At 43.2% G+C, this 16,060-nt stretch overlaps 1 protein-coding gene across 1 annotated transcript in view; it reads right to left on the bottom strand.

Annotated features, from left to right (window-relative positions):
* Positions 1-1,052: 1,052 nt before the first annotated feature.
* Positions 1,053-16,060, bottom strand: part of LOC119397021 (FAD-dependent oxidoreductase domain-containing protein 1-like) — a 54,047-nt gene continuing 39,039 nt past the window's right edge. Inside the window, 2 exon segments of the mRNA XM_037664445.2 lie at positions 1,053-1,814; positions 7,007-7,111. Coding sequence (XP_037520373.1) covers positions 1,560-1,814; positions 7,007-7,111 — 360 coding nt within the window. The 3' untranslated portion in view covers positions 1,053-1,559.

Raw genomic sequence — 16,060 nt, 5'->3', positions numbered from 1 at the left:
TTTGAAACTGCTCTAACTTTCAAAAAGGCCCGCATGGCCCGAGTAAACGTTCTCAAGGCTGTTTGGCATATCACCGAGGCGCAACTCTGTGATATGGTTGGGCGAGATCGACCGTCATCGACAGTATTTGGCCAATAGAGAGAGAAAAGACACGACATAAGCCAGGGAACAAAGAAAAGTAGAGAAAAACTGATTCGTGTGATGACTATATGGCAGGTTGCTATTATTTAAATTGTTCAGTACATCTTTTTCAACAAAACATGATATAAACTTGTTTTTCCTCTTTAACTCTCAATATCACAAAATCAATTTTTTCGTTACATTTGCCCCACTATCAAAACAACTTGAAAAACACAAAGGGCTGATTTTTTACCAGAATAAACCAAACATCAATACAAAGCTACTGAACTAGAATGGTGTGCGTATGCAGAATACAGCAGACTCTCAGTAAACGGAAATCTCTTAAACGGAACAACTGCCTCTCATATGATTGGTTTCGGGCTTGGTTTCAGGCTTGTATTCTGCACGCCTGTTCATCTCTCAGTAAACGAAACTCCTGTTAAACGGAACGTATTTTCCTGGTCCCTTCAGGTTCCATTTAACGAGAGTCTATTGTAGTTTTCATTTTTTTGCAGTTATATTTAAAAAAATGACAAGAATTACTTGCCTTGCTAAAAAAATTGCACAAATGTTAACACTTGAACTACAATTGTAATTCTAGCTCCATTGCAAGAAGAGACGCCGACCAATAACATGAAACAAACCCAAACGCTTTACATATAGTAGTTTCAGTGAAATTGGGTTTTCCAGAAGCCATAAATTACGTGCTAGGTACAGGGCCTACCCTTTGCCCTTAATAGCACATTTTCTTCCGATAAATTTTCATCCATGCGAATGAACTGCCAATCTTCAGTGTGTTTGTATTTGACATTAAAAGCAGATTTATTTCATCTAAAACACAACTGTACTATTCCAAAAACCTGTAGGTGTCAATATGATGTGCTAGGCCGGTTGCTGCCACTCATCAGATGTACACACATTGACAACATAAATGAAAAGTGTCGCACTTTATTTTTTGAAGTTCAAAGCATTTCCTTAAAGCTCTGTACAATGTACATGACATTTGGCTTTACCCCCTACAGCAGCCCAGAAATATAAAAGGAGTGGGGTAAACTATTTGACTATACTACTTCTACTGCTGCAGGAAAGTCCTCTGTCTTGTATTTAAAATAGGTGCATAGCACTTCAGTACCGTAACCTAACACATGACACGCCAGCTTTGAGATCAAGAACATTTTGTATGTCAACTACTGGCATATATGCCAGGATGGTTGTCTTTATTTTTGAGCTTCTACTTTCTAAGAGTTAATGCAACTTTTTCGCAGTGTTCACATATGTCTTTAGCAGTACACAAATAAAACATGGGTTGTGTGACTGTACTACCAAAGCAGGCAAATATTTCATATGGAATTTCAAATGAACAGACAGCACTTCTACTGTGCTAGTTCCATAATATATAATACGTTAGAGTGTAGCCTTTGAAGAGCCTAGCACTTTCACTATACAATAATGGCCTCTTTAATTGGCTCTTGATATATGAATCTCTCCAAGCCAAAACGTTTTAAGTCAATGCTGACAAATTTTCCGTCAATTATAAGCTCCATGATAGCCCTACCAACCCCAGGTGCCATCTGGATGCCATGGCCACTGAATCCAGTTGCAAAGTAAACGTTGCTATAGCAAGGGTGCCGTCCCACACAACCATTCTGGTCTAATGTGTTGTAGTCGTAGAATCCAGCCCAGGCACTTTTCACCTGAAACAAAAAGACAAGCAAAGAGCTTTTCTTGATAGGCATTTTAATACCATGGGAGCCAATTTCTAAAATGGGCTAAACCATAGGTAGTATATATATGTACAATTTATTGCTGCAAAATACATGAAGTGAAATGCCCTTTTAAGGATGACGTAGTTTGTGAAGAGCATATGTAAGATGTATAGCACGTTTCATCATTATCCACACGAGAACATTTCGGTGCTTATTCTGCAGGAGAATGAGGAAAGACCTTTTACCTCCCTGTTGAAGTACTATGTTAAACAGCGTATCTCAACTAACATCAAAGGGCCACTGATAAAAATTTCGGTCTGGTGTTTCCTTGCTGCAATATATCACTGGGGGCCTGTTATGCATACATGGCACATCGCTTGCTGGTAATTAATTAGTCTGTTTATCACTGACCAGTCTCAGTTTCGGTCTAGGAGAGGTCCGAGAATGACAAGCTGCCGGGTGCAACTAACACGCCACCTGGCGTGTGAAACATGGTAAACTCAACCACATGAGCACAGAGAACTGCGACGCACTTCCGCCCTGCCTGCATTGTCTGCTCACTTTCTTTCACCTGCCACATGCACTAAGCAGTGTTGCCGTCATTGTTGTCATCTGCTCATGGCAACAACTTCCTTGAGGCTTCCACACTTTACACAGGTTCACTGCCGTCATGAACTAACAAGCAGCTGCCAAGTAGTAGTCTGCTGGTGCAAGCATGGCGAAAGGGTAATGGTGACAGCGATGTCATCATTACTAGCGGCGCCAGCTTGGAGCTTTGCTACAGCAATGACATCGCGAAATTTGGGGGGTCACCTTCAGGTCGTCTTAGATGATGTCAATGTTGCGAGGTGCGGTGTATAGCACTGGATTGTGCAAGCAAACTTCGAAATTCATATAAATGACCTTCCAAGCTATATTCGCTGTTAAGATTTGGTAGATGATAAGTTCACGGGAACCAATCCCGCAAGTTATCTCAACCATGAAATTTTGTGTCAGTGCCCCTTTAAAGAACCAAGCCTCTCATACAGAAGAAACGTACTCTACTTAGTTGGCAGGCACTCGTCTTAAGAAGTCATCAGTATCCTTTTCTTAAGGGTTGACATCCGTTTTTTTTTTTTTTTTTTTTTTTTTGGTGCGACATATTCCTAGTGTTTAGCGCAGAAACTGTTACAGACAGGGACAAGAAAGGACGCACACAAGTGTTGAGGAGCACATGTGTGTGTTCATTCTTTGCTCCTTTAGTAATTAATATGTCGCTGCTAGCCACTACTAGGTTTTAGGAAAAACAAGCCAGTGCAGAAAAAAAAAATATCGAACACAAGAAACTGAGCAGTGGACAAGTGCTTTCATGAAAGTACTAGTTTAGAGTGCTACGAACCAACTTGTCTAGCATGCATTTTTAATAAATTGCTTTAGAGCACAATATCCAATAATGTAGATAGATGCCTTCTTTTTTGTCTTAGAAGACAGATGACTCGGAAGACAGAATGTATTAGTGAGCTTAAAACTTGCCATTCAATCGATCTCACTGGCTTTCTCATTAACAATAATACACTCGTAGTGTCACCAGGAGCCAACAGCAACTCGATGGTACATGGCTGTGTCCCTGTTCACCTCAGCAGTGCTGTCGTCAAACACATTACAAATGAACAAGTGGTCCTATACATGTGACATGTTAGCTTTTCTGCCAATGGCTGCAGCACTTGTGCTGCTGTAGAGGTTTGCAGGATACAGTCATTCAAAGAGCATGCATCCCAGACTTTCAAAGTACTGATCTATGGCATCACTTTCACACACTGCTTATTATTACTGAAAACGACATGCAGAAACACTGTCTAAAGCAACCTTTCAGTGCCAAGTTGTCTGTAGAAGGTGCCTGCACACCTATATAGCCCAATGTGCACAAACTTTGCACAGTTCCATAAAAGCATCAGTTAAGGAGCTATGGCATAATAAGTTAGTACTGGCTCTTTGGTAATGGCTCTACTGAAGGCCAGGTTCTTGGCATCGACTGCTTATCAGCATCAACCAGATCTTTGCGCCAATCATACTCATAGTATTCAATGATTATAATCCGATTGTAATCCACTAATCCAAGTTTCAGAGTTGATTTGCCTGTTAATTAAATCATGCTATGATGGCGAATGTGTTGGACCTGGACTAATTTTTCATCAACTGAGAAGCTCTCTGTGAAATCTGTCTAGATTTCCTTGTAGCTTTGTGATACAAACAGGCCGATGACATTTGTTCCCTTTCATGCTTTCTTTTTTTTTTTCTTTTGTTGAACTTCTTTAGCTTCCAGAGCATTTCCTGCCAAGTATGAAACACATCGGCAGTACACTGCAATCAGACACTGAAAACGACGGCACTGCAGCTTCACTTCAATAAGCGTCACTGCCTAGTTTTCCAGCTGCAAGCGTCCATAGAGGATGTCTGGGAGGAAAAGCGACAAGGCTGAGGGAAGCAGGATTGGTGGCACTGAGGCAACGGGGACGAGGAGTAGCAGCCGACAGAGGTAGTGGTATCAGTGGCAGGAGGCTCATGGGAAACAAGTGTACTAATTAGGGGCAGCAGGGGTTGAACTTTGAGAACTGGCAGGGCACACAAAGAGAAAGGTGTGCTAAAGTGAGCAGCTCCAAGAGCGATCGCAATAACAAGAAATATGTCTGATTTGGTAAGAGTGGGAACATATGGGCCAATCGTTGGGCATTCTCAATTCTGAGAGATTACAGAGGGCATTTCCACGAGAAAACCAAATGGTATAATGAGCGATCTCTGTCGAACACATAAACTGCATAATAAGCTGTGTGCATTGAACAAGTACGAAGAATGATCAATAAGCTCGTATTCACTATGTTTGCAGATGGTAGGGGCACACAGTGATTAGAGAGGAACACCGCAAGGAAGATCAGCAGACGACATGGTGGTATGGCCACACTGTCACATGGCTATAGTTGGGTACAACTTAACAAGTCCAAAGAGACCCCACCCAGATGATCGAAGCGCGGCAGCTGATCACCTCCATGAGTAAAAAAATAGCCCTGCTCATTCAATGCTCACAACTCGTGCTTAGCCAGTTAATCATCTTTTCCACCACATAAAATAGTGTTGCAACAAATTTATATTTATTTACCTTTTATTAGATATACAATTGTAGCTCTGTTTCAATGCGGCTCATAATGTTATGTAATGAAAGCAGCATGCTGTCACACAGTTATCAAAATGTGCCATACAAAATGCTTCCAAGTCCTCCTACTCGCTCACTATTCCCTTCCCAACCACTATCTCTGTTAACTTCGTCTACCACCTACAGGCCGCTGACATTCAAGCCTAACGGGCTTTCACTCATTATTTTCACAGACGTCTGATCGCTTCACACCAGTGCAACTCAGGGATGCGATGGTGCTCACGTGTGCAAAATGCGCTTGTTTTCCTAGGTTCTCATTTTATTCGGTGTCACTGAGGTGACATTCTAAAACAACTGAACAACAAGCGGTCACTGTACCTCCTGATGTATACAAGCTTATTGGCTGCTGCTTTGTACTGTCACCGACACTCTTCCAGGGAAACAAAATCAGGGACTAGGGCTGCCCTCAGTCTTCACTTGGAAGCGTGACCTGCTGTGCTGGGTTACCAGCATCCTCAGCAACTGGCTCAGGTGGAGGTGGGTCGAATGTAAATGGCAATAATAATAACTGTTGGGGTCTAACGTCCCAAAACCGTGATATGATTATGAGGGACACAGTAGCGGAGGGCTCCGGAAATTTCGACCACCTGAGGCTCTTTAACATGCACCTAAATTTAAGCACACGGGCCTCAAGCATTCTTTCCTCCATCGAAAATGCGGCTGCCGCGGCTGGGATTTGATCCCACGACCTTCGGGTTAGCAGTCGAGCGCCATAACCACTAGACCACCGTGGTGGATTGTAAATGGCAAATAATGGCTGCTGAATTCGGCAGCATCAAAGCTGCCACTAGGTACTTGACAGATCAGAAGACATGGCTCAATGATCCGGTGCAGCCATGAAAGCATTTGCTAGCTCTTTGCTGCTCTGCACAGGCCAGAGCAGCATGCCTTGTGTGCCCTCTGTGAAGAAGCACGTAAAGGCGAGCCAGCGAGTGCAGACGACAGAGCGGCCGATCGCTGGAGGCAGAGGAAGAAGAAACAGCTCGTGCTTCAGAGGAGAAGAAAAAGGGCTCGCGCAGGCTAGTGACGCTTGGAACACGGTCGGAACAGGCCGGAGGTCGACCGAACCCGCACCAACGAGCGGGGTTCGCGCACAGAGGCGCCTGTCTTCGGGACAGCGAGCGCCTCACGTTCTTCACGTCGCCAGATCTGTTCGTGGCCTCCTGTGTCGGGGAACCCGCATCTACGCGCGTGGTTCATCCTGCCGGGCGTCGTCAGGACAGCGAGCGTCGCGGGATCTTCGCCTGGAGCTGAAGAGACGCGGGGAGCTACCAACAATGACGGCTACCGTCGACCGAGTGGTTGGTCGCCCACTCGCCACATGACCGTTGCTGCTGCGGCTTCGCTACCACGCCCGACCACGCACGACTACGTCACCGCCGGGACTAGCAGCCCACTACTTCCCGGACTCTATAGCACCGCCATGTGGGACGATCGACTGCAGTTGTACATTCTCGCGTTATGTATTTTAGTGTGTGTGTGTGTGTGTGTGTGTGTGTGTGTGTGTGTGTGTGTGTGTGTGTGTGTGTGTGCGTGCGTGTGTGTGTGTGTGTGTGTGTGTGTGTGTGTGTGTGTGTGTGTGTGCCGTCCGAATATAATTGTCGTTTGATTTTTACAATCACTCACAGTCTCCTCCATCTGCAACGCGTCACACGCTCTGCTGTGTAACGATCCTAAAATACAACATCACACCCTCCCAGCTTGTACATGTAAATATGCCACATGAAGAGGAGGTGCTTGGTTGTTCTTCAGTTTTTTCTTGTTGAATTTTCTGCTTACATAAAATTATTTTTGGATTTCCTCAGCATTTCAATTATCAGATACATGGCAGAGTGTTTCAGGAACACAGAATTACTGTTAACTTTACATGGTGAAAAAAAAAAAACTGCCAATGTTCCCCTTTAAACATGGTAAAGGTGTTCCAGGGCTTCCATAAAAATTTGCACCACGCTACACATAATGGCACTCGCACATATTACAGACGAGGCTTCACCTTCAGGGACTTGAAAGCTGGAATTCTTTGAGCAAGTGTTGGCCATATTGCCTTGTCAAAGAATGAATAATCCACGTCCAGGTCCCCAACATCTGGTTCTTCATCCTGGAATGAAAAATAGTATGCAGAAAGCTGGTTACAACACTATGTAATGCTTACAAAAACTGCGCTACAGTTACTCCGAAATACGAAGTTAGGGGGGAGACACGAAATGAAGTGGACACTACAAGCGCAAACTATCAACTGAATTTTACTGAAGAAAACTTGAAGGTAAGAAGACATCCAGGAAAGGGAAACTAGCCCAATACCTCACTTTGCTCACTATGTAATGCCTTTTTTTTTCCACCTGTTACACACCTCTGACTATTTCAGTCACAGTTTCACCATGAATCAAGTACACCACACACGCACACCAGCATCCCATACTACAGATGCACACCATAAGTGCAAGTAAAGCTCTACAGTATGACAAGAGTATGACAAGGAATGCAAAACTGCAATAATCAGTCGCACTACATACTCTGTCAAGGATCATATAGCCTTTAACGTATTAGTGTGCAGTTTCATAAATGATTTTATAATAATTTCACCATAGAAAACAGTTTGAGAAAAATGCTTCCTTTTTTTTTTCTCAATCTTTAAGAGGCAACGCCACCAGGAAAGAGAGTGGTTGACCATTAGGCGGACATTTTTATTTCATGAACTAGTGTGTCTATAGACGGTGTTGTGTCGCCAGCAGGGGCATTCCACTGAAAGGCTACCTAGCGGTGGACATGAGAAGGCATGCGACTGGCGACTTGTGCACTAACAGGGTTTGAAAAGGTTTCGGAGATGAAAATTCAAGGATAATCAAAGACTTTCAACGTCCTGTCAAAGCTTTTTCAAGGATGTGGGGCAGCGTTCAATGTAGCACCTTAATATACAGGGTATTTCAAAAAATGTGTCCAAAAATCTTCAAAAGAAAGGGAAATGAGATATTTCCTCACTGCCTTCATAATTACTTGTTTCATAGCGGCAGACATCTTAAGATGACTATACACAATCATTATAGCATTAATTACAAAATTGAGATAATTAACTTTTTAATTAGGAGACTTTTAGAGAAATGTGACCCATGGTCGGGTCGAATGGGAGAATGGAAGTCTTTCCAGCCAAGAGCCCATTGCCAATTTGTGGTTTCCAAGAGGCCGCCTCTGGAACGGAGTTCTGAAATTCAAGCTAATTCAACGGCGAAACCGAAACCAAAGCGCCAATGAGTGCAAGTAACAGACAACCAGAATGATGTCACTCTTTCAGGGGTGGAACAGCTGCGCCATTGTGCGCCAAACTTGTTTACCTGTGCCGTACTGCGCCGCAGCACCCGAATTTAGCCACAAGGTGTGACAGTCATCAAGCCCCATGCCTGAAAACATGGCTGAAAGATCGTGTTTTTGGTTTCATTGAAATGGTTGTAGTTTGCGTTTCATCTAGGCTGTGATCTGATCGGCTGGGAGGTTGGCTCAACAGGCACTGCGCGCCACGGAAGAACAAAAAAGACGGAGGTTTCACAAGTGTTGGGGACAAGCTTCGTATGTACTTTTTAAGCTGATTACACCAAAGTGTCTTTTGTATGAAAAAAATAGACTTTATTGGGCGGAATGGTCTTTTGTGTCCAATATTACAGAGCACCGCAATAACAAAACGCCAGAACTATTTTGTAGTTCTGGAGAAGTTTAACCCAGAAGACTTCCAGGGTATGAGCAATTTATCCAGGCATTGTATTACCTGGCATGACTTCGGCCATTGGGAGACGAACTATATAAAACAGAACGAAAAGGACAACACAAACGTGTGTACAGCCACCCATTTTTTAACCGGAACACACGAGCCGATAAGTGCCGTATAACGGAGCACAACGGGGAAATGAACGAGAATATGTGCATGCGCAGAGTGAACAGTCAGGTGCAGCTTCGTCTGCCAGGCTGTTATGTGAAATCTACTTGACCCCACCTGCTTTTTTTGTCCTGTTTTTTGTTTGCACTGGCAGGTATCTTTTTTGCCCCAGGAAAGTGCTGTGTAAACAACAAGAAAAAGAAAAAAAAATGGTGATACACACGTGGTATAATCAGCGCGTGTATATTACATCCCATCCATCTCACGTGCGACCACGTGGCCCTTTCTTTATAACTTGATGGCAGCATTCGGAAAAGAAAAAGGGATGACGGTAACGGTGCTTAAAAGAAGCAGGGGTGGTGTCAGGTTCCCGGAACAGCCTAACAAAGACAGGTGCACAGGACTCCTCATCGAGCGCACGTGCGTATTCTAGTTCATTTCACTGCTGTGCTCCGTTATGCAGCGCTTATTGACTCGGTGGTTAACGCTCGCCCGTTCATGTTAAAAAAATGGGTGGCTGCACATAGCCAAATAAGGCCGCTGCACAATTTAACTTAGTGTTTGCCAAATGCAGCATTGGACAAATGTTGCTTCACAAGTGCTATGAAAAACGCCAGGTCTAAGCGGAAAGTGCAGCACAGTCACAGCGAAAGCTCGAAGAGCGGCATTTCTAGAGCCCTTTATAAAACCTCTTGTTCATTAGCAACGTGCCCACTACGCCACTAGAAGTTCATTAGCAACGTGCCCACTACGCCACAAAGAAATTTTTGTGAAGTTGGGAAGCACCCACCACGACATTACTCGTCATTCTGCGGAGAAGCGAGGTACCATCTGCAAGGCATTATGTGCGGTTTCTTGATGCGACGGTTGATGACAATGAAGAATTATGACTGAGCCTTTTGTAATGGGTTGGAAGCTTTAAAGGACCCACTAGTTACGTAATTCGCATTGTGTGAAGCCCGGCCGTTATTTCGCTCTCCCACCACACTTTATAACATACGCTAACGTGAGAAAGAGAGAGAGAGGGGGAATTAACTTTATTGAGACCCTGAGGAAATGGATCATGGGAGCCTTATGGGCTTCCTTGGCAACCAATAGAAGTGCACCTGCGAGGAACCCACTACGCTATAAATCATCATTTTTGTGAAGTAGGGAAGCAGCCACTGGGTGATTCCACGTAAGATCGAACAAACGATGGCTGGTCGACCTCTCAAATTTATTTCAAAATTTTATATATTATTTCCTGATGAGTGGAAAGAAGATATCCGCAATTTGTTTTGCCGCCAAAAATTTTTTCGAAGCACAGGAAATCAATAATGACGAAGAGGTGGAGTGGAGCGCTCATCCACTCTGCTGTTTTGGCCAACTTTCGTTATGAATTGCACAAAATATATTAAAGTTAGGTAGCTGAAATTTCTTTAACTAAATGTATGCATGTTTTTGCTTCTGCTCAGGTATTTTTAGCTTTTATGTGTAGTGCAGATATTTTTATAAAAAACCTCAGAATTGGCCCAGGGAACGTTATTTTCTTTACTTTGAACGCACTTATCTCAAAAAAACCTTGTACCAGAGTGACAAAAATTCCGCATTACGTTCTTCGCATGCTTATCTACCAAACTGCCGAATCTTATATTTATATAGCTTTTCAGTAAAGAGATATGATCGGGCTAAGTTCAAGAAAACACCGAACAATGGAAACTTCTGACAATTAAATAAAAAAACCATTTTTTTATATTTCTTAAACTTTGTCCCCTTATTCTCCTCCACATCAGCTTTCATAATCATTGAAAACATGTTGGATAATGTTGTTGCACTAATATTTACGGCCCCTCCAATAAGACCCTTAGGCAAGGAGTGGCCATTCCGACTTCTTGCCCAGCAAGTGTATAAAATGCAGGCAGGATTGAATTTCTTGTTATTAAAAGGCCAGCAGTACCAAAAAAAGTGTTGACAGCACTGAAGACGTTAATTTTGAAATTATTTGGTCACTGCAGCGGCCACGAGCGCGGGGCTACCAAGCAGGCGCACGCGCACCCGAGATGCTCGTTGTAAGAGACGGCGCAGTGAGAGCTTGTTTTCGCGTCCTCAGACCGATTGCGTTCGAAACAGCAACACCTCTCGGGTGACTTGAACGCACGTGCACTGGAGCTTCGCTATTCTATCCACCCTTTGTTCGCATCGCAGCTAGGCGCTGATAACACGGCGGAGCTGGAAGCAAGATGAAAACTCTATGAGGGAGCTATGAGCGCTCGCTTCACGCAGGCTGCTGCCTGAGAAACTGCGCTGCGCCAGTTGCAATCAGTGAAAAGCATGAACGTGGTGCTCCAGTGGCAAAGAAAAAAATATGGAATGTCAAAGGAAAAAAAAGCAAAACTATCGGTAACCGGTTGCGCTTTCGGTCCGCTGTTCACACTTCATTCGACGCCGATAGTGCTTGCGCTTTGCTCTTACTCTACTCCTCCTGTGCGTCTCACGGCGAGAAAGTATAGCTCTGAACAAGTGTATTGCGGAGACTACCTTTCGAAGCACAAGAAGCTTAATTATTGCAAAGAAGCCAAAATTTCACAGAGTTACCGGCCTAGACATCAATGCTTTGAAGGAACGTTTAACACCCGAAAAACCAGTCACTGTCAGTGAGACGGACTACTTGTGCTACTCGTGCTTTTGCTACGACTGCAATGAAAGATCTTCACGAAACGCGCAGTTGAACGATGACATTCTTATGCTTTGAATCCTCCTGGCACAGTTAGAAGTCGGTTCAGGCCAGCCTACATCAAGAGAAAACAAACTGAGGTGCAGAAGGTGGCCGAAGGTGGTAGCCGAAAATGTTCACTGCAAGATACGGCGGGCGTAAAGTTAAAGGGACACTAAAGAGCAAAACGCTGTTTCTCATATTAGTAAAGTACTCTTTCACGATGCCAAAAACACCACGCTTGCTGCAAGAAGATGCTTAGTAAGCGAGAAAACGCACAAAAAGAAAATGTGGGTGGCGACGCCACCTAGAAGTTTCCGCACCATTCGCCGTGAAGTCACATATATTGACGGCGCCTACTAGGGACTACGTAGTTCCTAATCGATAAAAATGAAGTGCATTGTCCTCTGAGGGGTCCATAGACTTAACATACCAAGTTTGGGGTAATTTTGTTGAGCCAATGGCACCAAAATACGATAAATACACTTTGATAAAGACCTTCAAAGTAAAGAAAATAACATTTCCTGGGCCAATTTGAGGTTTTTTTTACAACATCTACACTACAAATAAAAACTAAATATACCTGAGCAGAAGCAGAAACATGCATATATTTAGTTAAAGAAACTTCAGCTACCTAACTGTAATATATTTTGTGTAATTCATAACGAAAGTTGGCCAAAACAGCAGAGCGTATGAGTGCTCCACTCCACCTCTTCGTCATTAGTGATTTCCTGTGCTTCGAAAGAACTTTTGGCCCCGGCAAAACAAATTGCGGATCTCTTCTTTCCACTTATCACGGAATAATATATAAAATTTTGAAATAAATTTAAGAGGTCGACCAGCCATCATTTGTTCAATCTTACGTGGAATCACCCAGTATTATATCCATCTCCTGATGAGCAACAACCAACATGCTACACCCATATGTATCAAAATTCATCTTGTATACACTCACTATACAAATGCGATATTAACATGCCTGATCAGGTTCCCAGATAAAGCCGCCAATAAAATGAGTAGAATGAGAATAAATAATGCGTGAGGCATTAACGCATTGAAAAACGTACTCTGAAAATTTCACAATTCCTTACAATATAAAGTCGCATCTGCTTCAACTTCTTTGCCAACAAAAAGTAATTCGAGCGATAGTGGTTATGGACACCGGCGGCGACGGATGACTATGGCACCAAAAGCGGTCCTTGTTGTGATCTCATAACAGCTTTTGCTGTAAAAGGGGCTACATCTGCTCTGAACAGTCTCTCTTACTGCTCCAAACTTGGTCGAAAAGGCCTTTCTGACTCCAAGCTTGCTCCAAAATGTCTGTGGATGCTCCAAGCCCGCTACAAAGGCACTTTTGCCTGCTCCCAGGACTGCTCCAAAACCCATGTACCTTGTTCCACCCCTACTTTTTCCCAAAACGATTATAGTGCTGTTAGTTCTTCTGCATTCATTAAACTACGTAAGCTATGCATGCTATAATCACAACAGCAGCACGCACACACATGAAGTGAAGTAGGTCCATGGTTGATATAACGACGCCCCCTCATTCCGGATGTCTCTGAAGAGTGCAGCAGTTGCACTCTTCTACGTTTCGGTTTCGCCACCAGAACTTGTTGTATTTCATTGCTCTGGAAAAATTACCAGTCATCACTTTTGGGAAATCTCAAAGTGGCAATGGGCTTCTTGCAGGAAATGCTTCAATTCTCCCATTTGCCCGACCGCCTGTCTCCACTACATGTAATTAAAAATAATCTACTTTTTTAAATTACTGCTGTAATTAATTGATGTCTCTAGTCATCTTAAGATGTCTGCCGATACATAAAAAGTAAATATGAAGGCAGCAAGCAAACATCGCATTTGCCTTATTTTTGAGAATTTTCGGACACATTTCTTGAGACACCCTACATAGCGACGTTTTCCGTTTTCAAAACACTAAAGGTAGCCTCACTGCACTAGAGACAAAAAAGTTATAGTGGAAATATCCAGCTTTGTCGAGATTTTCCGGTATTGGGTGATGTTCATGAGTTCTCCTACTTTACTTTTTGAAGTATTCCACAAACAATGACCGGCATGAGTCAAATGAACTCCAACTCTGTGCATGACTTGCTTGACTTGCACAGACAAAACAGAAAAAAAGCACCAAAAGTGCAAAAGGTTCTGGCATATTGTGTTCACATGACAAGTCGAGAGATAAAGTGTAGGAGGAGAAGGCAAACCAACAGGTGAAGAAGTGAAACAAACAATAGGATGAGGTCCGAGAAAATCTGTGCAAACAAGGAAAAGAAAAATATGGCAAAAATATAAAATATGGTATAGCCTGCAGAGTGGGACGGCACCACCTGTACCCAATTTGCCATGCTGCACACAGGTAGCTAGGTGGTCGTGAATGCCACTGACTGCTGATATTAAGACAGTGTTCACAGGCCAAGGCACACCACTATCTGCCAACAGGTACACAATTTTTAGAGCGACAGCTCTACTTTTCCTGCTACAAACCCAGAAAACGATATTGCGTGTGCTTTTGACCTTCGTCAATTTCCATGTCAACGTCAATTTCCTCCTCTTCCTCTTCGCCCATGGGTCGTCACAACAATTTGTTCTCCTCTCCTGCGTGCCCCTCTACATCAGTCAGCGAGAGCCGTGACCTGGTGGGCATGTACGCCTCAAGACTTCAACTCCTGTCATGTGTCCCTTGTACTGGCAATCCGAAGAAAAATGTGGACAGTGTGCCACTGCTTGCCATGCGGGGTCACTGACACACGAGACAGTGCCACAGCATGCTTTCCACGGTAGTTGCTGCTATCACTTGACAAGCTTTGTTTGACCGCATTCAGCCACAGCATTTTATCCCGCAATCCTCCTTTTGATTTACTTTTTCCCCAGGGGGGGGTGGGGGTGGCACAACATAGCTTGGGGCAAAGTGCAAGCCATGGTAAAGACAAATGTTTTTGTTGTTCTTTTCTTCCCCCTCCATGGTAATGCATATTTTATGTGTCCACAAGAGAAAGCCAGCTTACAGAGTCATCAGTGCGCAGGCTCAATCAATACAGTGTGGGGGTACAATTTTTGTTCGATGTATGTAGTCATTTTTCATCACATACACACACAACAGTTGTAAAATGTTCGTAAGTTGTTCAATATGAGTGATACTTTAACATAACTGAGTCCAATATAGTGACATGACTGCACTTTTAAAATATTGCAAGGATGTACAACAGCTGCCAGGAATGCCCCAAGCAGCCCCAGGTAAAAATACATAACTGGGAATCTAACTGGTTTCAACTAATTCCAAGTGAAAACCAACTGGTCCGAGCTAGGGAAGCAGCTGGCTCCAGTTACAAAAGAAGTGGACACCAACTGGAACCATGAACAGTTGCACCGGAAGCCACTTCACCCAGAACCTTAACCAGCATTCATTCCCCCCAGCACAGCTTTGCAAGATCCATGCATGACTTGCAAAACTAATGGCTGAAAGAGAGCTAAACTTCATCATGTAGAGCAGAAACTGATAAGCAAAAGTGAAATAGACGTAACTGAGATGTTATGCATCAGGACTGTGCTAAGCTTTTACAAGAAAGAAACCAACAACAGACTTCTAGGTTGTTTTTTTCCCCACCATTTTAAATTCTGCCTACAATCCCACAATAAGAAGGCTCCACATTTAAATATCTGGGCATCAGACCTGGCACGACTGACTTGCTGATGCAACAAATTAAATTCTTGAGACCACGATGAATTTTACTTCAACCATGAAGATTTATGAGGAGCTTGTATGGGTTTCCTTTGGACCCACGTGGATATTTTCAGGTAGATGACGTGAAACCTCTTTCACCTTACAGACCTTATCAAAGCTGATTTGCTTATCAGTGTTCTTGCACTGTCAGTTGTCAATAAAGTATTCACTCTAGTCTGACTAACCTCTTGGCTGCATTGATTACTGTACAGCAAGTGCCCTAAAAGCTCTTAGTGCAATGAATTATTCCCTGAACCAAAAATAATTTTTTTTTACAGCTGAAGATTTCTTCTTTTTTCTTTCGTTTTGAAGGATGTTTTAATTTCGTTTATACTGTCATACTATATTCTAGTCAATGATGTCTTTTCCTCTCATGAAATGCCTTCCGAACTTTCAGACCTCACTAAACTATATATGGGCAGCAAACAATCACAACATTAGGTACGCCACAACCCTCTTCAGACTTTCCTTTCAGATTTCCTACCTACCAATAGCATCCACTCGTCACCTCAAAAAGTTATTTCTTACACACAGGAAATGTATGGAATGACATGTGCTCGTAATAAAAGAACACAAACTAGAAACTAGAACAAACAGGTGCTCTAAAAAGATTACAATTCCAAATTCAGACTGCAGTTCTCAATTCCAAGTTACCTTTACAAGCTGAGAATAAAACTGACTTTTTTGTTAGCCTACTGGCTTGCGAGTGAGTCGTCGTCACTCAAGTTTGCGAGTGAGTTGCTGTCAAGCTGTGATT

This window comes from Rhipicephalus sanguineus, chromosome 1 (genome assembly GCF_013339695.2).
Source record: "Rhipicephalus sanguineus isolate Rsan-2018 chromosome 1, BIME_Rsan_1.4, whole genome shotgun sequence".
In the NCBI taxonomy this organism is placed as follows: Eukaryota; Metazoa; Arthropoda; class Arachnida; order Ixodida; family Ixodidae; genus Rhipicephalus; species Rhipicephalus sanguineus.
This window is presented reverse-complemented; position numbering and strand designations above follow the sequence as displayed.